The following is a 27304-nucleotide window of genomic DNA, read 5'->3' on the forward strand; positions in this document are numbered from 1 at the left end:
GTCATTCGGGCAAGTGAACCTAAGTGCAGTCAGATGTCTTTGTAGATCTATAAATAATAATGTTTTCACTTCCCTGTCCATAAGTATTGGTTACTGATAGGGAGTTGTCGTAAGACTTATAACACTGAGAACTCATATAATCCTTCCCAGATAGTTTAGCAAGAGGCAAGATAATTTGTACTTAATAAATTCTTAGGAAAAAGCAGAAATCTATTGGCATAAAATTGGCCAAGGCATTTTAACACTGACTGAATGAAAGCTAAGTCATGGCTTTATTTATAGGGAAAAGACCAACTGAGAGAAACCTCAAGAATTTAGGGTATTGTTGGTGTTGTTGTTTTTGGGCTAGAATATAGCCAGTCTATCCAAATCCAGGAGGGTCTTAAGCTAGAAACATCAGTAGAGTATTCAGTAGTAGAGAAGCAGTCAAAGCACAGTTAGTAAGTACTTAACCCCTGACACCTGACCTCGTAAGATGACATTCCTTGAGATGCACTCCTTAGCTGATTGGCCCACTCTGAGTACCGAAATCTGTTTTTCACTCTTGACAAAGTTATATTGATTTTATATAAATTGTGCTTAGTTATAGCAAAAATGCAAGCAATATGAAAGTACAAAGAAGAAAGTTACCGCTAGGTTTGCATTTCAATTGTGCCATTTAAAGGTTGAGTGAGGCAACCTCTCTGAATCTCAGTTTTATCATGTGTAGAGTGAATATGACAATAATGCCTTTTCGAGTTGATGCGGGAATTAAGAGAAGATGTATTTGAAATGTTCTGCATGGTGTCTAGCATATAGCAAGCATCAAAACTGGTTGCAGAAGTAGTTATTATTATCTTTTCATTACCTGACTTTAAGGGCTATTGCTATAAACTACTAACATGAGTACTTTAAAAAGATATCAAATATAGTGTTCTTTTCTAAGGTCTTAGTTATTCTCAGGTATCTGAGATAGAATTGTGGGCTTTCCTTGAAATAAACTAAATCAGCACTGATATATACTGCGAAAATTCCTAGGTTGAACTGTAATCCTTTAATTAAAAAGTCTCTGGGTAAGTGGAAATCTAGGGAGAACTATTGTTCCTAAATGATGTTTGGTGATCAATGCTCCAAAGAATTGGATTAATATTTTTACAGAATATTGTTGTAGTCGGTAACTATATTTCTATTTCCAGGCCTTTTTAGATGAATTCACTAAATGGTCAAGAGGAAATCCTGACAAGGACAGGATTCTCATGGCTGGAGATGGCCAAGGTCTGGCAAAGTTGTTCTGCTGAGGAAATTACTTCCCTCTGCTTCGTAGCTCTTCAGTGGTAGCTTACGGCCAACAGAAGGAGACAAAGCTAATTCACATGAGGAACAAATCAGTGATGGAGAGGGTATTACAGCATGTGTTAGAGCATGTTCTGTTGTCTGAGCACACAAAGAATAAATCACAGACACTATGCTACTGCACCCCAGCAAAGTCTAAGCCTAGGGTGGTTGTTGGTCCAGTGAGGCCAAAGAAAAGAGACACCAACTGGGACATAGCTTTACTGGGGAAACTTATGTACAGGGAGTCCGGGAGTGGCTGACGGGATAAAGGCTCTGCTGCTAGGATCTATATGCAGCAAGTTTTCATATCACAGCAACTTACCCTAGCAACTATCAGTGGCCCTTCCCCTCCTTGTGTGGCCAGCATTTCCAAGGAGATCAAGGCCTGACACTTGGACACTCTTCATTATAAGAGGACATTCAGGGTTGGCCAACCCCCGACAACCAGCCCCTGGCTTTGAACACTGAACAACATGCTCCTCTGCACATTCTGCCTGATGGGAATGTAGAGGGAGGACAGGATCTCCACATTTTCAAGATAGTGATTAACAGGGCCATTCAGGGGATGCTTGCACAAACCAGCTATCCAGCATGTACCATAAGGATACGAACCAAATCCCTGGTAATGAGGCCAGGGTTTCTAAGGTATGATAATTAAAGATAATTGAAGATGGAGGAACAAGACAGAGGCCAGGAGTGGGACCAGCGACCGCTCCGTGGCTTCCTTGATTATCCCTGTGTGCCGCTTCACCCGCGGCAAAATCCTCACACCAAGTGGGAGGCCTACCTGGGGCCGCTGCGGGCATAGTACGCTGAGGGGGATGCCCTGGATGTGCTGGCCTGAAGCACTGCTCTTGCCTCCACGTGCTGTTGGCACACATGTATGTGATAAGAGGCCGTGCCCCTGGAGAAGTGAATGTGCTAGAGCCTGCCTTGCCTAGAGTTCATTCCACTGAGGTGTGGGTAGCTGGGAGCAGGACCTGCCCACAGCCTCCTGGGCCTGTGTCCTCCCACTCTGAAGGACTCATCCAGTAAAGGCCTTTGAAGAACCACACACACGCATACATAACTAAAATGCGTACGACACACTAAACTTCACTGATTGCTTTCGTATATTTTTTAAAAGTTTTCTTATGTTTATTTATTTATTTTGAGAGAGAGAGGAGTGGGGAGAGGGGCAGAGAGAGAGAGAGAGATTGAGAATCCCAAGCAGGTTCTGCACTGTCAGCACAGAGCCAGATGTGGGGCTTGATCTCACAAACCATGAGATCATGACCTGAGCTGAAATCAGGAGTCAAAGGCTTAGCCAACTCAGCCACCCGGTGCCCCTTCATATATATTATTTAATCTACACAATGGCTGCCTGGGCAGGTGTTTCTGTTGCCACTGTGTCATGTTGAAGGGGAGACCTGAAGAGCTTAAGGGATGAGTATAAATGGCGCAGCTAAGTTGTAAAGCCTCAGAGTGTAGAGTGGACGGTGATGTGCCAACACAGTCAAGGTAATTTCCTCCAAGCAGCCTCGATATGGCTACCCCAGGGAGATGTGAGGCAACAGGAAAAGCTCATGTTTGGAGATAGTGAGCTGTTGTGGAACATGAGACAAATGACCTAGCCACTGAGACCATTTCCATTTCTTTTTTTTTTTTTTTTTTTTTTTTTCAACGTTTATTTATCTTTGGGACAGAGAGAGACAGAGCATGAACGGGGGAGGGACAGAGAGAGAGGGAGACACAGAATCGGAAACAGGCTCCAGGCTCTGAGCCATCAGCCCAGAGCCTGACGCGGGGCTCGAACTCACGGACCGTGAGATCGTGACCTGGCTGAAGTCGGACGCTTAACCGACTGCGCCACCCAGGCGCCCCTCCATTTCTATAAAATGGTAATAAAAGGGGCGCCTGGGTGGCTCAGTCGGTTAGGCGTCCGACTTTGGCTCAGGTCATGATCTCGCGGTCCGTGAGTTCGAGCCCCACGTCGGGCTCTGTGCTGACCGCTCAGAGCCTGGAGCCTGTTTCAGATTCTGTGCTTCCCTCTCTCTGACCCTCCCCCGTTCATGCTCTGTCTCTCTCTGTCTCAAAAATAAATAAACGTTAAAAAAATTTTTTTTTAAATGGTAATAAAAGAATCACTGGAGGTACACACTTTCAGTCACGAGATGAATAAATTCTTGAGACCGAATATGTAGCATGGGACTAAGGTTAATAATAATGTTTCATATTCTTTTAAAAAAAAATTTTTTTTAAGTTTATTTATTTTGAGAAACAGAGAGAGCAAGTGAGGGAGGGGCAGATAGGGAGAGAGAGAGAATCCCAAGCAGGCTCTGTGCTGACAGCATGGAGCCTGATGTAGGGCTTGGACTCATGAACAGTGAGATCATGACCTGAGCCAAAATCAAGAGTTGGCCACTTAACAGGACGACCCAGGCACCCCTAATGTTTCATATTTTTGAAGTTTACTAAGAGAGTAGATGTCAGGGGTTCTCACCTCTCCCGCATGCATGTGCACACATTCACTCACACACACAAAGTGTGAGGCGATGGGTATGTTACCAGCTCAGTTGGATAATCCTCTCACAATGTATGTGAATGTCAAAACGTCACATTGTACACATTAAATACTTACAATTTTTATTTGTCAATCATACTTCAAAAAAGCTGAAAAAAAGTCCCCAAGAGGTGTAGGGATGACACGAGGGAGCATTTTGCCCTCTATCCTTCCTCTTGCCTTTCTTATAATGTTACAGCAACTTTTGCAGATTGGCAGATGGACCAATCAGATGTTTCTGCCTCATCCTATTTAACTCAGAAAATGATACTCCTACTGCTACAAAACATTATTTTCTAATTTCCTCAAAACAAACAAACAAACAAACAAACAAACAACCCAACAGCTTAACAGGCTGGGAGGCATGTTACTGTTTGGGTTTATATAGGAGAAAGAAAGAGGACTGGGAAGAGAATAAGGCCCCATTCTTTTTGTTCTTTCTCCAGCCACTCTTTCATTTGCTTGCTTTCTTTTCAGGAATCTTCAAGACTGTCTCTGACCCTGGGTTCACAGCATATGAAATGAAAATTGGTGCAGTTACTTTCCAGATTGCTATTGGAGATATTACCAAAGAAAAGGCAGATGTGATTGTCAACTCAACAACAAGGACATTTAATCTGAAATCAGGTATTTTATTTAAGCAATGTAGTTGACTGTAACTATTAACATGACTCACGTCTGGGAGGGAAATTGTGGCTAATGTTGCCTCAGTAGATGGAGCATATAGCAGAACATAGGTAAGCCCTGGAATTAGAAAGACCTGGGTTTGAATCCCTACTATGCCTCTTACCATTGTGTGGCCTTGGAAATATCATTTAACCTCTCTGAGCCTCAGTTTCTCTGCCTGTCAGATGTTGATTTCCCACAGGAGGATGAGACAGGGTGTAACCATGTAAAGGTGAAGTGTAACTGACATGTCAGATTTAGTCTCTGTTAGCTCTTGTCCCCACTTTAGCCCTATCAAAATGCCACATTTCTAATTTAATAAGTTTAAGTTCTATTTTTATTTTCCATTTTTAAGAAAGTTTTATTTATTTTTTTAATTTTTTTTAATGTTTATTTCTGAGACAGAGAGAGACAGAGTGCAAACGGGGGTGAGGGTATAGGGAGAGAGGGAGACACAGAATCTGAAACAGGCTTCAGGCTCTGAGCTGTCAGCACAGAGCCCGACGCGGGGCTTGAACTCACAAACTGTGAGATCATGACCTGAGCCAAAGTCAGATGCTTAACCGACTGAGCCACCCAGGTGCCCCTTTTATTTCCCTTTTTATGTAACTCAGTTGGCACTCATATCTCACCTCTTGTAACTCTTCCCTTCTCTATGTCACACTGATCCAGAAATGAAACTCAGCCTTTTCTTGATTTTTCCTGGAATATCTGACCAGCTCCATTGATGTAACACCTCTGAGCATGCCCTCTCCACGTCTATTTGTTTGTAACTTACATACATATAAGCTTATGTTAATATATTTTTAATACAAAGCATTAAATTTGAGATTAAAAGGTAAGATAATACATAAATAGAAATAGAAGTTTAAACATTTCGAAACTGCAAAATATCATGGAACTTACTATGTGGAAGTGAACATGTATAATATCCATCCAATGTATTGGTCATTCAAAATGTAGACATAAAGAACATTCAGTTATGTGCAACATGGTAAATTGAACGTACACATTTGTTCCTGCTTCCTTGGAAAATTCTATTGAAGCAACAGTAAAGGAGGGGCGCCTGGGTGGCTCAGTAGGTTGAACGTCCGACTCTTGATTTTGGCTCAGGTCATGATCTCACAGTTCGTGGGACTGGACCCCATGTTGGGCTCTATGCTGACAGTGAGGAGCCTGCTTGGGACATTCTCTTTCTCTTTTCTCTCTCTCTCTCTCTCTCAAAATAAATAAATAAACGTTAAAAAAAAGCATCAGTGAAGGAAATAAAAGGGCATAAACCCACAAGGAAAGGGAGAGTCAGAGGGAGACCAATAATGAACAAGAGACAACAATGTACTTTTAGAATATGAGAAGCAGGGTGGTGAAAGCTTAGCATCAGCAGGAGAGAATGGTAGACCCTAGAGACACAAGAGTTGGAGGCAGCAGGTACCTGGGAAGGCAGAGGACAAGTAAAGAGATGAAAACAGAATTGATGCAATTCTGGGGTGCCTGGGTGGCTCAGTCAGTTGGACGTCTGACTTCAGCTCAGGTCACGATCTCACGGTTTGTGGGTTTGAGCCCCGCATCGGGCTCGGTGCCAACAGCTCAGAACCTGGAGCCTGCTTCCGATTCTGTGTCTCCTTCTCTCTCTGTCCCTCCCCCACTTGTACTCTGTCTCTCTCTGTCTCTCAAAAATAAATAAATGTAAAAAAAAAAAAAAAAAAAAAAAAAGAATTGGTGCAATTCTGTATGAGTAGCACTCACATCCTTCATTCTATCCTCCATCCATCCGATGCACCAGTAACTTCCCTTGCTCTTCCTTGGCCAGAGATGGGAGGTTTATTCTCTGGAGAAACAGAACCAGAGAGATTCTGGACTTAGAGCAGGAAGCACAGGTGAGATGAAAGGGGGAGCTGGATAGTATTCAAGTGAAAGTTTCTGTACTGAACCGTGAGTGCCCAGCCCCTGTCCTTGTGGGGCTCCCAGAACAGCACACCGGCTTCTGCCCTCCAAGGCATGAGATCGGCGGAGCCTTCTGGGGAGAAACCGGCTGCCTTTAAGCCTAGTATTTACTGCCTGCTTACCTTACACTAAAGCCTACTAGTCAGCAAGCGTCGTTTACATGGTCCTCCCAAACTCACTCTTAAACATGAATGGACTGGTGAAGATCATCTGACATTTGAAGAACACCTCCATTATTGCAAAGTCAGAGACCCACACATACTAAGAAAAAAGGAATTTTTAAAAAAGAGACAATTCATAATGCACACACAGAATCAAAGAGACACAGTAGATAGATAGAGGATAGAAGATAGATTGTTAAAATGATAAAATAACTGATAATTATTCAATGCTTTCTGTGTGCCAGATTCCAAGCTAAGCATTTTGTATGCATTGCCTCTTTTAATGTTCAAATAACCCTGTGAGGGAAGTACTGTGCTAGCCTCTGTATAATAGGTGAGAGAGTGACTAGTCACATATTAGCTGGTAAATGGTGGAGGCAACTCTACCAGTCTGTCAAAATGCATAGTCTGTGTTTTCAGCCATTCAACTCGGCTGTCATTAGTGGTGACCAAAGTGGTGAAGCCACAACCTTGACTGGAAGATTAACAGGCCTGAAGGCAGCTGCCTACCTGTGAAAAACAAAGCTAAACAAAACAAAAAATTAAAACCAAAAAGCTTATGCAAAATGCTCAGTTTTATTTTAGTTTTGAGATCCATGCTTCCCATTAGCATCAGAACTTTCATTTTTATATTTTTCAATTTTATAAGATAGTAAGGGTAGAATGCAAACAATTTCACATAACCGCAAAACTATCCCTGTACAAATGGAGCCTGTAAAGCTGCAGACACAGGAGACTGTCAGCTGTTGGGCAGTGCCATCATGCTGCAGCTCAGATTGTTTATTGATCAGCTACTGAATGAAGGTTGCTATTGAAAAGGTGGGTTTTTCTGTGGGGGGTATTCATGAATTACGCACCAAGGGGCGAGCTGAATAAAAGTTTAAGGTACAAAAGCTACAGTCTTGTATTGGATTTTAACTAATGCTTTTTACCACTAACATGTCTTATTTAGGGGTGTCAAAAGCAGTTTTGGAAGGTGCCGGACCAGCTGTGGAAAGTGAATGTGCTGTACAAGGTATGGTCACATGTTACTTTTGGCTACAATCTACTGCAAATTAGAGGGCTGAGTACTCTAATAGGACCTACAGGAGGAGTGTTGAGTGCTTTGGAAAAAGGTCGATTCCCTGTGAGAGCAGATACAGGTGGTGTAACTGTGGCCGTGTGGAAGACGTCCTTTCTCCCACCATCTCACCTGTCTCTTCCTGACTATTAAAAAGAACTGGGTCCCAATGGTCCAGGCTCAACCTTTTACTGAGGGCTCCTGGGCATGCCATCTAATCTGTCAGAGCTTTGTTTCTCTCATCTGTAAGATGACTCTACTAAGGAGGGGTATGGTAATGGCTGGCTCACACGTGGTTGTGAGGATCAGGACAATGAGTGTGAAAAGTTACGTAAACTGTAAGTGCTGTATAAATTATCTTTCAGTTTTCCCAACCCTGTTCTACTTCCTATAGCGCCACATCTACTTGCTGTGAAGAAATGTGGAGCCTGGGTGGGTCTGAGGTGTTTTCTGACCCCAACCAATTCTCCAATTCTAACACTATGTACCTGTAGAGTTAGCATTGGATCCCTCAGGGTAAAGGGCTCAGTCCCGCAAGACTCCCCCGCTTCAGACACCAGTGCCAGTCCTAGGGGCTACCTGTACTTCTCACTCATCCTCTATAAATTCACGCATTCACAAAACCCCCTTCTCAGGTCTGGCAATACCCTAGAATGACTCATAGAACTCAAGAAAACACTATTTTTTTTTTTTTTTTACATTTACCAGTTTATTATAAAGAATACAACTTAGGAACAGCCAAATGGAAGAGATGCAAAGGGGAAAGTATATGGGAAGGGAGGCAGAGCTTCCCTGCCCTCTCCAGATGCAGCACTCTCCTGGTACCCAGATGTGTTTACCAACCCGGAAATTCCCCAATCCTGTTTTTTCAGCAGTTTTTATGGAGGTTTCGTTATGTGGTTACAATTAATTAAATCATTGTGTTTTTGATGGAGGTCTGCAGAGGTCAGAGGGTGGGACTCTGACCATGGCTTGGTCTTTCTGAAGACCAGCCCCCATTCTGAAGCTATCTAGCCTCACAACCCTCAAGAGTCGTCTCATTTGCTTACAAAAGACTTATTACTCAGGAGATTCCAAAGTGTTTGAGGAACTCTGAGCCAAGAACCATGAACAAAGATCAAATATTTGTATTTTGTTATACCACAGTGGGGAACCTGTAAGAGTGATGCTAAACTATTTATCCTTCAAAGTCAGGACTCATGTCTTGCCAAGGAGACTATCAGCTACGAGTGTGATTTTAAAAAGTCACAAGGTCTCATGTTTGACAAACAGTCCCACGACTGACTTGCTTTTGTGCCTCAAAGTTCTATCTTGATAGCTCTCCTCTGATTAAGACGTTTTCTCTGGAATGAATGTATTCCTGGAGAGGGGTTAGAGGAAGGGAATACTGACCACTAACATGAGGATGTTAGCAGGAATTTGTGGGTTGGAAAAGCTAGCTGTACCTTGGAAGGCAGAAGCAGAGAATGAAGCAGGGTATCGAACAAGCTGGAAACCGAGGCTGCCTGGGATGGGATAGCCATTGGGACACCCGAGGGGCAGCAGGGAGTGCCTGGGCAGGGTGGGGTGGGCCCACTCTCCTCCTCCTGTATTTGCCAGAGGCCCACCTTCCTCAGGTACTTACTCAGTGCCTTAAAACAAGCTCTGGTGATTTCCATGTGTTCAAGAGCTTTCAGGGTCGAGAGAGAGGGAGGAGTTTTCATCCATTCACACCTCCATACCAATGAATACATTGCTTTTGTCTCCTAGAAAAATTGATCTAGCTAAATGAGCACTTAAATTGCTCTTCTGGACAGCAGCTTGGGGGTTAAGAGCTCTGGACACTGACTGCTTAGGTTCAAATCCCAGGCAACCTTTGCTAGGGACCTTACTTCTCTGAGCCTCTGTTTAATCTGTGAAATGGAGAAAACAGTACCTACCTGATAGCCTTGTTTTGAGGACTGAGTGGATTAATGCAGGTACAGTGCTTTTGAAAAGCACCCCAAATATCAACAATATAGTTGTTGAGTAAAAGAATCCTGCACACCAGTCAGAATGGCTAAAGTTAACAACTCAGGCAACAACAGATGTTGGCGAGAATGCAGGGAAAGGGGAACTCTTTTGCGCTGCTGGTGGGAATACAAACTGGTGCAGCCACTCTGGAAACCAGTATGGAGGTTTCTCAAGAAATTAAAACTAGAACTACCCTACGACCCAGCAATTGCACTACTAAGTATTTAACCAAAGGAGACAGGTGTGCTGTTTTGAAGGGACACATGCACTTCAATATTTATAGCAGTGCTATCAACAATAGCCAAAGTATGGAAAGAGCCCAAATGTCCATCAATGGATGAATGGATAAAGAAGATGTGGTGTGTATATATATAAAATGGAGTATTACTCAGCAATCAGAAAAAAAAAGAAATATTGCCATTTGCAACAATGTGGATGGAACTGGAGGTTATTATGTTAAGCGAAATTAGTCAGAAAAACACAAGTTTCATATGACTTCACACATATGAGGAATTTGAGATACTAAACAGATGAACATAAGGGAAGGGAAGCAAAAATAATATAAAACAGGGCTGGGGACAAAACATAAAAGACTCTTAAATACAGAGAACAAACTGAGGGTTGCTGGGTGGGGGATGGGCTAAATGGGTAAGGGGCATTAGGGAAGACACTTGTTGGGATGAGCACTGGGCGTTATACACAGGGGATGAATCACTGGAATCTACGGGAAATCATTATTGCACTGTATGTTAACTAACTTGGATGTAAATTTAAAACTAAAAATAAATTAAAAAAAAAAAAATAAGGGCGGGGGGAGAATCCTGATTGTAAAGAAAATGAGCCTGTCACAGTCCCAGTGAGGGAAACTAGCTGGATGGAGGGAGGCTGGACTTGGTCAGGAATCGTCACGGCTTTTCTGAGTTCAGCTGTTTTCATTTCTCAGTGGTCATCGTGTTGCTTCCTGTAAGTAATGTGCTATGTGTTTCCTTCTTTCTTTTGTTCCAGCTGTACAGCCTCACAGAGATTTTATAATTACACAAGGTGGATACTTAATGTGCAAGATAATAATTCATGTTCTTGGGGAAAATGATGTCAGAAAAACGGTTTCCACTGTTCTGGAAGAGTGTGAGCAGAGGAAGTACACTTCTGTTTCCTTTCCAGCCATCGGAACAGGTTTGCAGCCTCTCATCACTCAGAGATTCTGAATAATCCAGATTCCTTTAGACTTAGGCTCACTGTTCATGAACTCCATGCTGAGTCCAGGCAGTGATAGTGATATTAAACCAGAGTAGGCAAACTTTCAGACCCTGAGGGCCATCTATGGGGCCTATGCCTCTCTCATACATCTTTGTCCTTAATTGTATGTTCCCTAAGTATCTTTCCATGTTTGGTCCTTAACTTCATGGTTTTCTTATTGTTCATTTTTTTTTCCTTTGGGGGATTTATTTGTTCTTATTATATCAGTTGCCTTTTCTGCACTGACTCTCAGATCAGCATTTCTCCTTCTCCCAGACCTCCTCTGGGAGATTTCTGTTACCGGAAACTTTATATCAGAATCCAGATTCAACATCATCATCATCCCTTGCAAACAGCCACTTTTCTTGAGTTGCATCATTTCCTGGTTTCCTCCTGCAGGGGTGCCATGATGCCCCCAGCTGTTCTGTACCCTGCTTCTTTGTGCCCCCAGACCGCACAGTCAGCACATTCTACTAAATCTTCCAGGGGTTGTTCTGTTTCAGCCTTCCTGTTTATTTCCAAAGCCTTAATACCTCCCCCATTGGGTTTACAGCAGCATCTCTCACTGGCTCCTCATTGGCACATTCACTAGATTGCAATGCTCTTTCCCAGGCCCACTGCAAATTCCTAGGGATAAAATCAGTGAATAGGATGCAGTCGCCATCCTTTAAGCAACAAGTTCAGGTCTGTCCTGCTCACAGTTTTGAGGAACACTTTCCTCCCCCATCTCTATCATAGCATACAGTAATTTCTTCTCAGTTGAAGGTGATGCTAATGACCCACCCATGATTCATTCATGCCCAATTACACAGGTTACTTATTTAAAAAATTTTTAACATTTATTTATTTTTGAGAGAGAGAGAGAGAGGCAGAGAGCAAGGGAGACACAGAATCCTAGGCAGGCTCCAGGCTCTGAGCTGTCAGCACAGAGTCTGACGTGGGGCTTGGACTCATGGACTGTGAGATCATGACCTGAGCTGAAGTCGGAAGCTTAACTGACCCAGCCACCCAGGTGCCCCTACACAGGCTTTTTAAAATGGACTGAGAGGGCCCTAATAAAGCCATCACATGGCTATATGATTTAGTAAAGCTTCAGAAGTAAGGCATTTTAACCACTATGGGTTAGGATCACTGTTTCTTCCCACTTTGACTCCTCAGACTTTTCCTGGCACTGGGCATTGGAGAGGCTGCAAGCATTTTTGGAATATAGTTAAGGAAAGTTGACTTGAGAATATGATTTTCAACATTTTAAAATTTATACTTTATTGGGATTTCTTTTTTTTTAGTCTAAATATTCACTTATATGCATAATTTTATATTTTTATTTTGTTTTATTTTCCAAGATGTATAAGTTTCAAATCGTACAAAACCTGGACCCACCCCTGACTCCTAGTTTTCCCATCTTGCAGATAAGAACTTAAAGTATTAAAGCACAAAGTCATATAGCTAGTGAGCAGTGTAACTAGGTTCAAATCCAGGAAATCTGGTCTTTACGTTGCAACCATTACATTTTTTTTATGTTATGTGGGTTTTGTTACCATTTTGCTCTTCATTACTATATTCTTAGCTGCCACGTCCTTATGTCTCTTAGCTATTACCTTCTATTATCATCTCAATTTTACAGATGAGCAAAGTGAAGTTTGGAGGTGTTGTGGGCTGAGTTATGTTCCCCTGGCCAAATTCATATGTTGAAGCCCTAACCTCTGTACCTCAGAATCTGACTGTATTTGGAGATAGGGTCTTTCAAGAGGTAATTAAGTTAAAGTGAGGTCATCAGGGTTCTCCTTCATCCAATACGACTCGTGTCCTTGTTAGGAGATTAGAGCACCCATAGGTACAGAGGGAAGACCACGTGAAGACATAGGGAGAAGACCACCATCTACAAGCCTCAGAGAGAAGCCTCAGAAGAAACCAATCTTTCCAGCACCTTGATATCAGACTTCTAGCCTCCAGAATTGTGAGAAAATAAATTTCTGTTGCTTAAGCCACCAGTCATGGCAATTTGTTATGGCATCCGTAGCAAACTAATGTAAGAGGGATCAAATGACTTCCACAAGATCACACAGCTAATCAGTGGAGAACCAGGGCATAAAGCCAGACCTTCTGCACCCAAATCACCTGTTCCTTTCTCTGTGCTTCCAAAGCCCTTTAGTCAGAGACCACCAGGAGCACGCACTGTAAAGAACCACACAGCATCTCACCAAGGGGTTGTTAAGGAATCATTGAGGGATGTGAGCTTGTGTTGGGTGACTTTCTGGCAGTCTAGGGTAAGTGGGGTTTTGCTCTGGATTGGATACTTGAAGGAAGCAGACATAGTTCTATGACTGGGTGTCTTACCTGGAACAGGAGAAAGTGTGGCTGAAGCCATGATTATAAATGAGGCAGCACTTGCTCCTATTAGTCAAGATGGAGAGTGTTTGGCCATTTTTGTGATTTGGCTGGTGTTCGTGTTTTTATCTGTGGTCAGACATGATTATCCAGCGGTGGTTTTTGACTTGACTCATCACAGCCACAGAGTGGTTACATTTGATGCTGTTCTATGAAGTTGTTTGAGTTCAGCCAGAGAACGCCAACACCCAGCTATGAGCGCCAGATCTGTTCTGGCTGTTAGGGGCTGCGTTCTTTCTTGGCACCAAAAACTGCATCTGCCAAATATTATCACTTGACTAACACCAGCTAAAGCTTCTTTTTGTCATCTAAAAATTTTTTCTTTTTCAGGCAACGCCAGAAAAAACCCAGTCATAGTTGCTGATGACATGATCAGTGCTGTTGTAGACTTCGCCTGGAAACATTCCACCCCATCATTAAAAAAAGTTAAAGTTGTCATCTTTCTGTCTGAACTGCTAAATGTATTCTATGACAACATGAAAAAGAGAGAAAATTCTGCATCACCCGTCTCTCAGTCCACATTCTTCGAGACTGCATGTAAGATGTTCTTCTTTAAAAAGATCATGTGGTTCTCTCTCATATCACTTAGCAAATGTTTAGATATTGATGCTCAGTGTTTTATCAGTTTTAGGATTTTACAGACAGCCTCCTATAATATGTGGGGAAAGTGCACGAACTATGGAACGCAGCCTCCTGTCAGCTGATTATTCTTCTGTGGGGCAAAATTACTCCTGGGGAAACAGGAATAGCAAAGGAACAGGAAGAGGATAGAAGTGAGAAAGCAGGAAGAGGAGGATAGGCTTTGAAAATCCTAGCTAGTTGTCTCATTATATACTTATTGATTAGTGTTAACTCTCAGTGTCCCTTGTAGCTGTGAACAAGTGGACCAATACTGGTTTATTGATTATCCACCACCAGACAAGTTAGCCTGAGAATAGAAGCAGATGCAAGAAGAGAGTGGTCAGGGTCATTTGGTTGTGCTACTTCATGAGCAGGCAGATTCCCAGCTGCTTCTCTGTAAGGTATGTGTGTATGCATTATGCTTAAGTATCTGTGTTGACCTGCCCCTCTGTCCCCCATTTTGTGGCTTCTGTACTGCCTAGAAAAACAGCCTCCTCTTGCGATCACTGTTTTTGTTTATTTGGAGCACTCACTCAAAGAGCACTGTGAGTTTCACTAGTGATGAAATGTACCTGTCATCAGGAGCCTCCCTAAACTGGAAATTGTTTTCTGACACGACCAGTAGGAATTTCAGTGCTCTCTACACCTATTTTCTTTTTTTTTTAATTTTTAAATGTTTATTTATTTTTGAGAGAGAGACAGAGCACTAGTGGGGGAGGGGCAGAGACAGAGAGGGAGACACAGAATCTGAAACAGGCTCCAGGCTCTGAGCTGTCAGCACAGATCCCAATGCGGGGCTCCAACTTGGGAACTGGAAACGGTGAGATCATGACTTGAGCCAAAGTCGGACACTTAACCGACTGAGCCGCCCAGGCACTCCTACACCTATTTTCTGACAACTGTTTTTCTCAATGTGCCTCCACATACAGCATATGTAAGAGTTACACACACACACACACACACACATGCACTAAATAGAAATGAAAATAATAGTTGGATCTGTTAATACTCTTGTAATAGCAAATAATAGAAAATCCAATTTAAACTGGCTTATGCAAAAAAATGGAATGAATTGACTCACATGACTATAAAGTTGACTCATACCTGGCTTCAGGTCCAGTTTGATCCTGGTGCTCATATTATATAATCTAGACCCTGACTTTCTTCATCTCTCTCTCTCTCTTGTCAGCTGTGTTGTCTTTAGGCTTAGGTTTCACATGGTGAAAGATGGCTGCTAGCAGCTTCAGGCTCATATCCCTATATGGTCAGGTCCAATAGGAAAGAGTATATCCTGTGGCAATATATACTTATCATCAGGAACATGATGCCTGGGAACAGAGGTGTTCACATATAGCTGAAATTCTGATTGAATCAACTTAGGTAATGATTGCAGCGAGGGAACTGGAATTACACTAATTAGCAATACAGAGTCTATATGCTCTATACTTGAAATGAAAGGGATCACTCTCCGAAGCAATGGGGAAGGGTTGTTCACCAAAAGAAATTCAGGATGCTTTTATCAGAAGAAGGGGAAAAGGCTGCTGGATAGTTAAAAATTATAATACCTACTAGAGTATCTAGGGATATATAAATTAACATGCCCCCCACTTTGGTCTTTGTAGAGGAAAATTTGTATTTAAATACAAGAGCAATAAGTCATTATCAGTAAAGTAAAAAATCAAGTGAAACTGGTTCATCCATTCCCTGCTTACACCGAGATTTTAAATTGACTTATGAAATTTACAAAATAGACACGAAAGTTAAAGGGACAAGCAAACAAAAGCTAACTAAAATGAGTAGACCAGTGACCCTATGGCACTTGGAGCAAAAACAAACAACAAAACTGCCTTACATAATCTTCGTTGTTAGATGAAAGTAATAATGCAGATAAAATGTCAGATAAAAGGAAGTTTGTTGGCAGACACCCAAACTTGAATTTTAATAAGAATTTATCATGTGGACTTCTTTAAAAAAGAATTTACAGAGGACAACTTTGAGTTGCATTTGAGCCTATGGTCCACAATTGCTTTTCCAATGCACATTAAAGCTTTGATTGATTCAGAGAGCTTTTACTGAGCACCAGCTGAATATCAGACACTAGAGACATGGACTTGAGAGTCGTGTAAGTAGGTGGGAGTTGAAGCCATTGAGTGTGGACTGGATTATCCATGGAGACTGTGAAGGTGGAGAGAGTAAAGGCTGAAAGCAGAGCCAGGATTCTTGGTGTATAATTCCACCTCCACCTGTGGAGAGGAAACTGAGGCAGGGTGCACAAGGAGAGGTGCAGGGGGGCATTTATCCCAAACATCAGGAATGGGAAAGTAGAGTGACATTTATCTTTTAAAAGAGATTTATAGGAAAAGCACTTGGGAAAGTGACTGGTGCATGGTAAACACTTAAAGAAAAAGAGCCATCGTGTTATTTCCCATGAAGCACTGGGCTGCAAGTCAATAGAACACAATTCTGTTCCTTCTTTGGATGGAGGCCTTCCATGTAACAATGGATGTGTGAATATTCAGCCTTCCTGGGACTAGGTTTTCTCATCTCTAAATTGTCCAACCACAGTCATCTTTTGTCCACAGAGTAAGGTAGCACGGTTTGGTGTGGTTTAAGTGTGTGACTTAAGCTGTAGCTCTCCATAAGCTTTACTCCCCTTTAATATACCTCTGGGATGTAGGAAAGATCAAGATTAATTGTTTTTTTGAGAATAATAACCATGTTAATAAAGGACTTGGCATTTCCTAAAAGTGCTTTCACACCCTTCATTATGTTTTAAATTTGAAACAATCCCATGAGGTGATAGAGCAGATTGTGTCAGTTCCATTTTGCAAAAGAGAGCATGAAAATTCACTCAGAAGTGGTATTACTTGTTCCATGTCTTATGGCTGGTCACAGGTTGAGGCTGATCAGGTCTTCTGATTCCAAGCACTGGTATTTTCTGCTCTGCAAACTCATGACATGAAAGAAGAGAGAGCCCAAAGAAAAACTTTATTTACTTCCCAGGCTTGCTTGCTGTATTCAGAAAAAAGAATGTAGCAGGTCCAAGAGGACTCTAAGACCTAGGACTAGACATGATGAGGCCAAAAGATCTGGAGGGAGTGGACAGTGGGAGAAAGGAAAGAATTTTATTTGCAGAAACAACACACTCTGTTGCTTAAGTAGTTAAAGCAGAATTTGAAAAGAGCTTCTAGATTAGGGTTTGATGTTTCCTTTTGTCATCAGAATTTCATTCCCTGGATGGACTCGCTAAACAGGAAGTGAGTTCCTGGATTATTATATCTTTCACTAACAATGAGCAAATTCTGGCTTTGTTTGTAAGGAGAAATCCTTTGGCCTTTATCTGTGGTATTGTGCCATTTTCTGGCATTTTATTCTCTACTACAGTCTGTCCATATTTCTATTCATCAAGCCATCTCAGCAACTTGGTGTGTAGCCTCAATGTGTTAGAAGTTTCCGGAAGCCATTGGAAAGCAAAGGAAAATTTTGAGCATCATCATCTCATATGAAAGCTTTCACTTAGAATTTCCACTATTTTCTTTATATAGTGCTTTCTCTATTTCGTGTAGAAGATAGGGTACAAAACAATGTGTTTTAAATAACTTTGGCAAGGTACATGTTTCAAAAGAAAAATAATAAAGGACCACGCTAAATAAACTGATAAATATGAAGACATCAATAAATCGGGTTTCATGTTTATAATCAATTTCTTATGGAATTAATTGCACAGCGCTGTCTAGGAAAATTATAATTTCAAGCTATAGTGAACCTAAGTTTACCTAAATATTTTAGCTAGGCATTAATATATGTCATGTTAGCGTCAGAACCATTCATTTCATCTGTGTTTGACAAATTGAGGATGATAAAAGAAGCAACTATGAAATGTGTAGCTTTTTGTTTTGTTTTGTTTTTTCTCAAAGACCAGGATTAGATGAATGAGAAAAAAGAGCATAGGAAGTGCCCTGATTTTCAATGGTCCCTGGAAATGGATATCGTGTTTTCACCAAATGTTAACTTTCCAGATAATATTCCTGAACACTGGACTGACATGAATCAGCAGCTGTCCTGTGTGATCGAACTACAACCCGGACAGTCAGAATATGACACCGTAAAGGACAAGTTCTCTGAGACTTGTCTTTCCTACAAAATAGAGAAGGTAATATTGTGCCTAAAAAATTACTTCCTTCAAATATTGAAGAACTAACATCAAAGATATCTTTTTAAAATAACACTCTTCCTTCCTTTATGCCTTACTAGATTTATTTTAATTTGACTCACTCAAGCTCCTAGACTTCAAATCTCATGGTTCCTTCCTTAGCAGTAATGAAGAAGATTCCCAAAAGCGACATATATATGTTTGGATCCTTTCACTTAACAATTTACAAACAAACTCACTCAAACTGATTGAACAAGAAGAAATGTATTTGAAATTAATGGAAAGTCCAGAAGTAGGATGGTCTTTGGAACAGTTGAATCCAGTGACTCAGTGATGTCTTGGATCCAGTTTCTCTGGCTTTGTCACCTTCATCCAAAGGCTGGACTCCCTTCATAATTGTGGGATGGCTGCTGGTGGCAATCAGGGGGTCTCTATGTCCTCCATTCACATACCACAGAAGGGATACAGCCACTGGATAAGAGTCCCAGGCTTTGTGTTGAATGTACCACTATAGCTAGTCTGTGTTGGGAGAGTGCTATGTGCTGACTGGCTTATACCTGGGCTATCAGATGCCATCATTGTGTGATCCCATCATGAGATTATCCAGATTGGTTAAACCCAATTAGGCTGCACCTGGGAGCTGTAAGTGAGGCCATCTCCACCCAACCAGGAGTTGCTGTACAACGGGAATGAAGTGGAATGGATGTTCAGATTCTCACAACATCCACTATGCTGCATAAAAATTTTAGCCGGTACAGGAATTTATTAGGTCATTATCATACCATGTATGTCAGAGCAGGGTATGGAAATTGATATTTCCATCCTAGTCATTTAAAAATCTAGCTGCTACTTCCATACAACAGCGTACTGAACCATACTATAGCACTTAAGAAATTGTGCTTTCATAAGCTTTCACATGCCTGACTGCTCCATTAGACAGTGGGCTTCTTAAGGTAGGAGCTGCATTCCTCGTACATCGCACAGTAGCTAGCATATTGTAGGACACAGTACCTACTAAATGAACTTAATTCCTGAGAAAGAAAGAGAATCAAAAGAGGGAGACTCTTGCAGAAAGGAGAGAATTTAAAGGAAGAGATGCTTCATTGATGTTAAAAGATGTTGAGAGTACAAGAACCTCGTTCAATTGTGTTTACCCAATATCTTCAACTTTCTTGGCTCTTATCCTTCTATCATATCCATTTTGAAACACCTCAGCTTTGGATTAATTCCATAGCCTACTTTCTCTCTTGCTGCCCCTGGATAAAATCATTATTAATTCATGGTCCCCAACCTCTGCAGCACTGTCCGGGTGCCTGAAATTTTTATTGCTTCCTCCAGTCAACTCCCTCACGCATTCTCCATTGCAAAATTTCAACACTCTCCTTGAGGTCTTCATCTGTCTCAAAAAAAACTTTCCCTCCTGCTTTTATTACTTGGCTTCTCCTCAACATCTGCTACAGGTTACCACTCCATTCTTCTTATTTATGTATTTGTTTTTAATTATTTACTGAAATTGAGGAATAACTGAAATATATTAGTTTCAAGTATATAACATGATTTGATATTTGTATATATTGCAAAATGATTACTACAATAAGTCTAGTTACCATCCATCATTATACATAGTTATGAAAATTTTTTTTTCTTGTGATGAGGACTTTTCAGATCTACTCTCTTAGCAACTTTCAAATATGCAATTCAGTATTATTAACATAGACACCATTCTGAGCATTTCATCCCCATACTTATTTCTTTTATAACTAGAAATTTGTAAATTTTGGCCCTCTTCACTCATGTTGTCTACCCCCCCAGCCCCTGCCTCTGACAACCATCAAACTATTTTCTGTATCTGTGAGCTTTGGTTTGTTTTTTGTGGGTTTTGTTTGTTTTAGATTCCACATGTAAGTGAAACCATATGGTATTTGTCTTTCTCTGTCTGACTTATTTCACCTAGCATAATGCCCTCAAGGTCTATGGCAAGATTTCATGCTTTTTAATGGCTGAATAGTATTCCTATTCCTATAGTATGAATTCCTATAGTATGAATTCCTATAGTATGAATATAGGAATCCTATATTCCTATAGTATGAATATATATATATATAGTATATTCCTATATATAGAATATACATATATAATGGAATTATATATATAATAGAATTATATACATATATATAATTGAATTATATATATATAATGGAATGCTATTATGAAAAAAAATACATATATATATATATATATATATATATATATATATCACATCTTCATTATCCATTCATCTATCAATGGACACTTAGGTTGATCCCATATCTTGACTGTTGTGAATAATGCTGAAGTGAACATGGGGGTGCACTCGATTCTTCTTGAACTCTCTTCTTCTTTTGTTTCTAGAACATCATTCTTTCAGATTTCCTCCTCTCTCCCTATACCTAGATTATCTGGATCCTTTTCTTATGCTTTCATACTCCATGTGTATTCTCCTAACCCATCCCTTATCACTCTGGGAGGTAGTGATTTTTTTTTCTTGTGTTTTTCCCCCACTAGACTGAGGGCAGAGATCCAACACAGTGCTTGATCCATAGTAGATGTTCAATAGATGATTACTGGATGTATGTTAATAAGTTCATTTTCTAGAAGGAAATAGAACTGGAGGGAATGATATTTTTAAAAAATTTTCAAGAAAGACAAAATTTCAAGGAGGGGATGATTTATGGTTTGAAATGTTATTGAAGGTCTAGAAAGAAATAGTCATTAGATTAGGCAGTTATGAGGTAATTTGTGACCATAATCAGAGCAATACAAGAAAACTGTTACTGGAAGAAGCCAATGGAATGGGTTTAGAGATCAGAGGGAGTTAAGGAAATCATTACTTGACAAATTTTTGAGTAGGAATTTGAATGTTAGTAAATCTCCAGGAATTCCAGGTAAACATTTTTATGTAAGTTATAAGTTCTGTTATATAAAGTAGATAATAATCAGCACTATTACAAAGTATAGGTACTCTTAACCTAGCCTTTTTCTAAAGGTGGAAAGCTACCTATTCTCTGAATTTGCTGTTTATTTGCATTTTATTTTTCTTTTCCTTCTCATTTCCTTCCTCCAGTCCTCCTGCTTCTCTTCTTCTCCAAATTGCTTTTTAAAAAATCTACAACAAACACAATATACTGAGCTCTAAAGTCATTTTCAAAATGTTTTGCTTTTTTGTCATTTGCAGATAGAGAGGATACAGAATATATGGCTCTGGAAGAGCTACCAGATAAAGAAAAAGCATATGGACATCAAGAATGGCCATACAGATAATGAGAGAGTCCTATATCATGGGACAGCTGCAGACTCAGTGCCATATGTCAATCAGCATGGCTTTAATCGCAGTTATGCTGGGAAGAATGGTAAGGAAGTGAGTAATCTGGCCAACCAGAGTGAGGTGAATGATAGTTCTAGCGTTGACTATTCACACCCAAGCAGTGTAGAATCATGTGTGGCAGCCATATTGTCATTGTCAGGATAAGGCTCATTGTGTGTCACCAGAAAGGAGGATGGCAACCTTCTGAGGATAGATGGAGTAAATTTTAGAAATGATGAAACGTGGTTTTGGTGGGCAAGAACTACATTAAAAAATTTTTGTGTCAGGTTTGGGCATGGTTCTACATACTGTGATAATTTTATGTTCTTAGAAAGGCTTTTGTGTTTCTCTTTACAGCTGCAGCCTATGGAAAGGGAACTTATTTTGCTATTGATGCCAGTTATTCTGCTAATGATAAGTACTCCAGACCAGACAGCAATGGGAGAAAGCATATTTATGTTGTGCGAGTACTTACAGGAGTCTACACACTTGGATATGCAGGATTAGTTACCCCTCCATCAAAGAACCCTCACAATCCCACAGATCTGTTTGACTCTGTCACAGACAATGTACAACATCCAAGCCTATTTGTGGTGTTCTCTGATAATCAGGCTTACCCAGAATATCTCATAACTTTTAGGTGTTGAAAAATAGGGGTTGTTTTTTTTTTTTAATCTCAAAGAGATGATTTAGTCGTCTATTCATAAAAACAATTTATAGGGGTTTTGTCTTTGCCTTTGGCCTGTTTTTATAGATAAAAATCTGTCAGGTGCTAAAATGCTGAAAACAGCCTTTTAAAAATGCTCTATTGAAATTTGTAGCATACCTCTCTTCAGAGCACATTGATGGGTGGAAGCTAAGAAACGTAGATGACACAATTATAGCTACAGCTATTTACAGGCAGCAAGTCTGTAGGAAAAAAAGAGCACATTACTTTTTTTCTAGCAGAGAAGACATAAGATGAATCACTTTAAAACCAAGCTGTTGTCCTTACAGAACATGTTAAGACATCAAACTGTGTTGAGCCCAACTGTACTATTAAATGAATAGGCTGCTGTTGTGCATCTGTAATAACTGTGAATTTTGCCTCCTTAAGAATACTTATTAGCAATAGCTCAGCTTTTAATGACAGAATCAAAGAGTATTACCTCAAATCTGTTGTGGAACAAATCAGGCAAAAATGTGTTGTACCAGTATCTAATGCTACATAACAAATTACTATAAAATTTAGTGGCTTTTTGGGTAAGGAATTCAGGCATGGCTTAGCTGGGTCATTCTAACTTAGGGTCTCTTGACTCAGGAAGTTGAGTCAAGATGTTGGCAGGGGATGCAGTCATCTGAAGGCTTGACTGGGGCTGGAAGAGCTGCTTCTATGGTGAATCACTCAAATAGCTAGACAGCTTTTGCTGGTTGTTGGCAGGAGTCCTCTCCTCTCTAGACTGCTTGCAGCTGGCTTACTCTACAGTCAGCAATTCAGGAGAGAGAAAAGAAGAAGCCATGATATCTTTTATGATCTAGCCTCTGAAGTCATACTCCATGTTTTCTATAGTAACCTATTGGTTACATAGATCAGCTCATTCAGTGTAAGAGGCAATTACTCAAGGGAATGGATCCCAGTAGGGATCACTGGGGACCATCTTAGAGGCTGTATAAATGAGTGAATGACTAATACTTTGATAAAATGTTAGCAGTGAAAAGGACTCTAGAGGCCATCTAGGACCACTGTCCTCTCATCTTTCTCTCTCACCTTCTCCTACTCCCAGGGCCAAAAGTCCTTCAGCCTTTGCTTGACTGCTTCTAACACTCCACATCTTAAGGATATTCCATTTGAGACAGTTCTAATTATTGGAAAACTATTGTTTACATTGAATTGATATCTGTTCTTCTGAGTCTATTGCCTGCTAATCACTGTTCCACCTTCTGGAGGACGCAGTACATATCTCATTCTTTTTACAGATGGTGGCCCTTCAGATTCATCTCTTCCTTCTATTGGAGTCAGGCAAATTCTTGAAATGTTTAGCAGCTTATTTATCCTGAAGCATCATTTTTTAAGAATTGAAGACTTTTAAGATGGGTTTATATCATAAATAAGCACATGCACATTAAAAAGAGTGACGTATAAAGAAAACAGCACTCTTCACCATACTCTATCACCCATAACTGCAACATTCAGAGGAAACCACTGCCAACGTTCTTATGCATTCCCTTCTAGTTTCTTCTACATCCACCTTCAACAAAGTCAAAATCACACTTTATTCAATTACTTAATTATACAATATTGCATCTACCTTTTTTTCATTTAACATTGTATTACTCTCATGTTATTAATTTTTACTATAAACATAATCTTAATCGCCAAGCTATTCCACTATATATTTTCCTTCTATGTATATATAATTATAAAGTCTTAAAATGTCATAGTCTTTCCTTATAGTTTAATAATCCAGTTTTTCTTTTGTAATATATCTGTATTATTTCCCCCATGTCATTAAATATCTTACATATAACTTTGATGATTGCATAGTATTTCATTGTATGTTTCTACATAAATGTCATGTCAAAGTAGGGTGCCCTATATTTCTAGAGAAACATATGGTTGGATTATGAGGTGCAAAGGACCATAATCTACCTTCAATGAGACACCACCTCCTGAACTTCTTGAGGGAAATAAAGACCTAGAGAACAAAGCAAGGTTAAATAACGCTCTGCTACTACGTGGGCCTTGGCTCCCAGCTCCAGTGTAGAATCCTAGTAAGCCGGGTTGAAACATGGAAGGACTCTTTTTACTTAGGTTAGGTGGTAGTACTGCAACTACATTGCAGTTGACTTGCAGGCTAAACTGCTGTCTTCTGTTTCCTCCAATATTCAAGGACTCCCCACTTGATTTTGCTATACTCCCACTTCACAAGAAGACATAGAAGTCTTGAATATAATACACCCATGCTATTAAAGTTGTGATCGTTTCTTGAGAAACAAAATATAAGCCAGTCAATTATTATATAGTTATTATATTTTTGAAACAGAGAGAGAAACCAAGTGTCAGCAGGGGAGGGGCAGAGAGAGAGAGGAACAGAATCCAAAGCAGGCTCCAGGCTCCAAGCTGTCAGCACAGAACCCGCAGTGGGGCTCGAACTCATGAACTGCGAGATCATAACCTGAGCCAAAGTCAGACGCTTAACCAACTGAGCCACCCAGGCTCAGACACCCCAATAATTATATAGGTATTATAAAGTCTACCTTCCATCAGTCTGAAGCCAAATCATGTTTTTCAACCTTTTATGTCTCTCTCCTTCCCAGTTGGCTTAACATTCTCTAAACATATGACTAGAATAGTCTCTACTTCTCTCTTAATAATGCACTGTTTCCAGTTAACCAAAATTGGAAGGCTTTAAGTTTGCTAACTACTGATGAACTAGGTTTCTTTTCTATGGATTTCCAGAGTTCAGGCTGATGGTACCTGATTGATCTGAGACCAGAAAACCTAAACTACAATTGTGACTGGTAGATGGCTTTACTCTCCCATATATCTTCTCTCCTTTTCTCTGTTTACTTCTTTTAGCATCTTTCTCCTTCTCATTCCTTTCTTTTCCCTCTAATCCTTCCCCTTACTTGTGGGAGGATGAGGACACACATTCTGCTTGAATGAATCAGAGGAAACATTTTATTTTTTTTTCTTCTAGAGTAGAGAAACAGATTCCATGTAGTATATATGCTGACAGGTTAGTTGAACCCAGGATTTGTGAATTCATTTTCAGCTGGTAGGCTAATTATCACAATGCTGGTAAGATTATTTACAGCTAATATGAACCAATTCAGTTTCTGCTAAACTGTTTATTAGAACAAATACTGTTTCTTATAGTGAACATGCTTTATGAGCTTAACTGATTGAATTATCACATTTACAAGCTGTGTAGGAAAAACTGTTGCTCTCTATTTCTCCTTTACTTACGCTTCCACACTCAGAACACTTCCAACAACAGATGTATGGGGTCTTTCCCAATATAAATAATTCTCTACAACATTATATGGGGGTCCCACAATTTAACTCAATTCTGACACTACCTACATGGAAATAGCATCAGATCCCACAAGGGCTCAGCCCCATGAGACTATCTCACCTCCCCATCACTTCAGATGCCAATCTCAAATCCCAGGTTGTTCCCTGTACTTCTGACTGTGCTTCTACTGATTTATACTCAGTGTGCCCACATCCCCCTCCTTGAGTTCGATAACCCAGGCGCTCTGAAAGCTCCAACCTCCTAATCATGGCTTGACCTTTTTAGTTGACTGATTCCAAATCCAGGAAACCAGCAAAAGTCACTTCATTAGAACAAAAGTTACTGCCACACCCAAGAAATTCCAAGGTATTTAGCAACTCTGTGTCAAGAAATAGGGTCAAAGACCAAATTTTAGAAGAGAAGATGAGGCCTTAGGTACTATAGCAAAAACAGAGGAGTCTGTGGCCAAATGCATAACAAATACTAAATCCTGAGAGGACAGCTCTCCCAAAGCCCCCTTCCCTGTTTGACTCCCAAAATAGCAGAAGCCAGACTTTTACTTTTCAGGCAAGACATTGGACGTTTTTACTTTGCACCTGTCCACATCAAGAGGAAATTTTACCCTAAAGATACTGACAGCAGGGGCTCCTGGGTAGCTTAGTTGGTTGAGCGTCCAACTTCAGGTCTGGTCATGATCTCGTGGTTTGTGAGTTCGAACCCCGCATCAGTGCTGTGCTGATGGCTGGGAGCCTGGAGCCTGCTTCAGATTCTGTGTCTCCCTCTGTCTCTCTACCCCTCCCCTGCTCATGCTGTTTCTCTCTCCTTCAAAAATAAACATTAAAAAAAATTTAAAAGAAAGAAAGAAAGAAACAAGAGGGGGAACCCGAGTGGCTCAATCAGTTAAGTGTCCAGCTTTGGCTTAGGTCATGATCTCACAGTTTGTGAGTTCAGATCCTCTCTCCCTTCTCTCTTTGCCCCTCACCCACTTGCTTGCTTGAGCAGGCTCTCTCCCTTTCAAAAATAAACTTAAAAAAAAAAAAAAAGAAACAAGAGGTCTTGAAATTAAAAAGTGTAATAACATGTGAAAAATATGGGAGATAGAGTTGAGGAAATTTCAGAAAGTAAAAGCACACAAAGATGGAAAAAAGGAAACAAGGATACAATTAGGAGACAGCTCCAAAGGGCCCAACATTGTATTAATAGTAATTCCAGAACCAGAGATCAGAAAGCACAGAAGAAATCATCAATGAAAGAAATTATTCCCAAAATCCCCAAACTAAGGGACATGAGTTTCCAGATTGAAAGCCTGTAGTTAGTGCTTAGTACAACAGCAAAAAAAAAAAAAAAAAAAAAAAATAGACTAATCCCAAGGTATACCATGGGAAATTTTCAGGAACACTAAGGACAAACTACCAGAGGGAAGAAAATAAAACATACAAAGGATCAAGAATCAGAATGGTTTCAGATTTCTCAACACCAACACTGGAAGCTTAAAGACAGTGAAGTGAATGATTTCAAAATTCCAGTAGAAAGATATTTCTAACAGTCAGTATTGGCAAAAGAGCCTTCTGGTCATCGTAGTCTACAATGCAGGAGAAAATACAAGTCTGCGCAAATAAGAGAAATTCTTCCAAATGTTAACACATGTTTGGATATGCATAGAATATCTCTGGGAGGATACACAAGAAGCAATAACTGTCAAAATCACAAGTGCATTATCCTTGACCCAGCGATCTGACTGCTAGGAATTTGTCATACAGATAAAAATGAGGAGTGATAGGGCGCCTGGGTGGCTCAGTCGGTTAAGTCTCAGCTCAGGTCATGATCTCACAGTTCATGAGATCGAGCCCCATGTCAAATTCTGTGTCGAGCTCTGTGTTGCACTC

General features: G+C 40.4%; 1 protein-coding gene across 1 annotated transcript; it reads left to right on the plus strand.

The window, feature by feature from the left end:
* Nucleotides 1–24421, plus strand: PARP15 (poly(ADP-ribose) polymerase family member 15). The gene is given in 9 exon segments (XM_042903735.1): nucleotides 1–1158; nucleotides 1161–1254; nucleotides 4334–4483; nucleotides 7580–7642; nucleotides 10685–10852; nucleotides 13634–13840; nucleotides 17944–18077; nucleotides 21292–21466; nucleotides 21778–24421. Coding segments are annotated over 9 exon segments (1335 nt in total). The 5' UTR covers nucleotides 1–1104; the 3' UTR covers nucleotides 22068–24421.
* Nucleotides 24422–27304: the final 2883 nt, after the last annotated feature.

This window comes from Panthera leo, chromosome C2, assembly GCF_018350215.1.
Source record: "Panthera leo isolate Ple1 chromosome C2, P.leo_Ple1_pat1.1, whole genome shotgun sequence".
Taxonomy (NCBI): Eukaryota; Metazoa; Chordata; class Mammalia; order Carnivora; family Felidae; genus Panthera; species Panthera leo.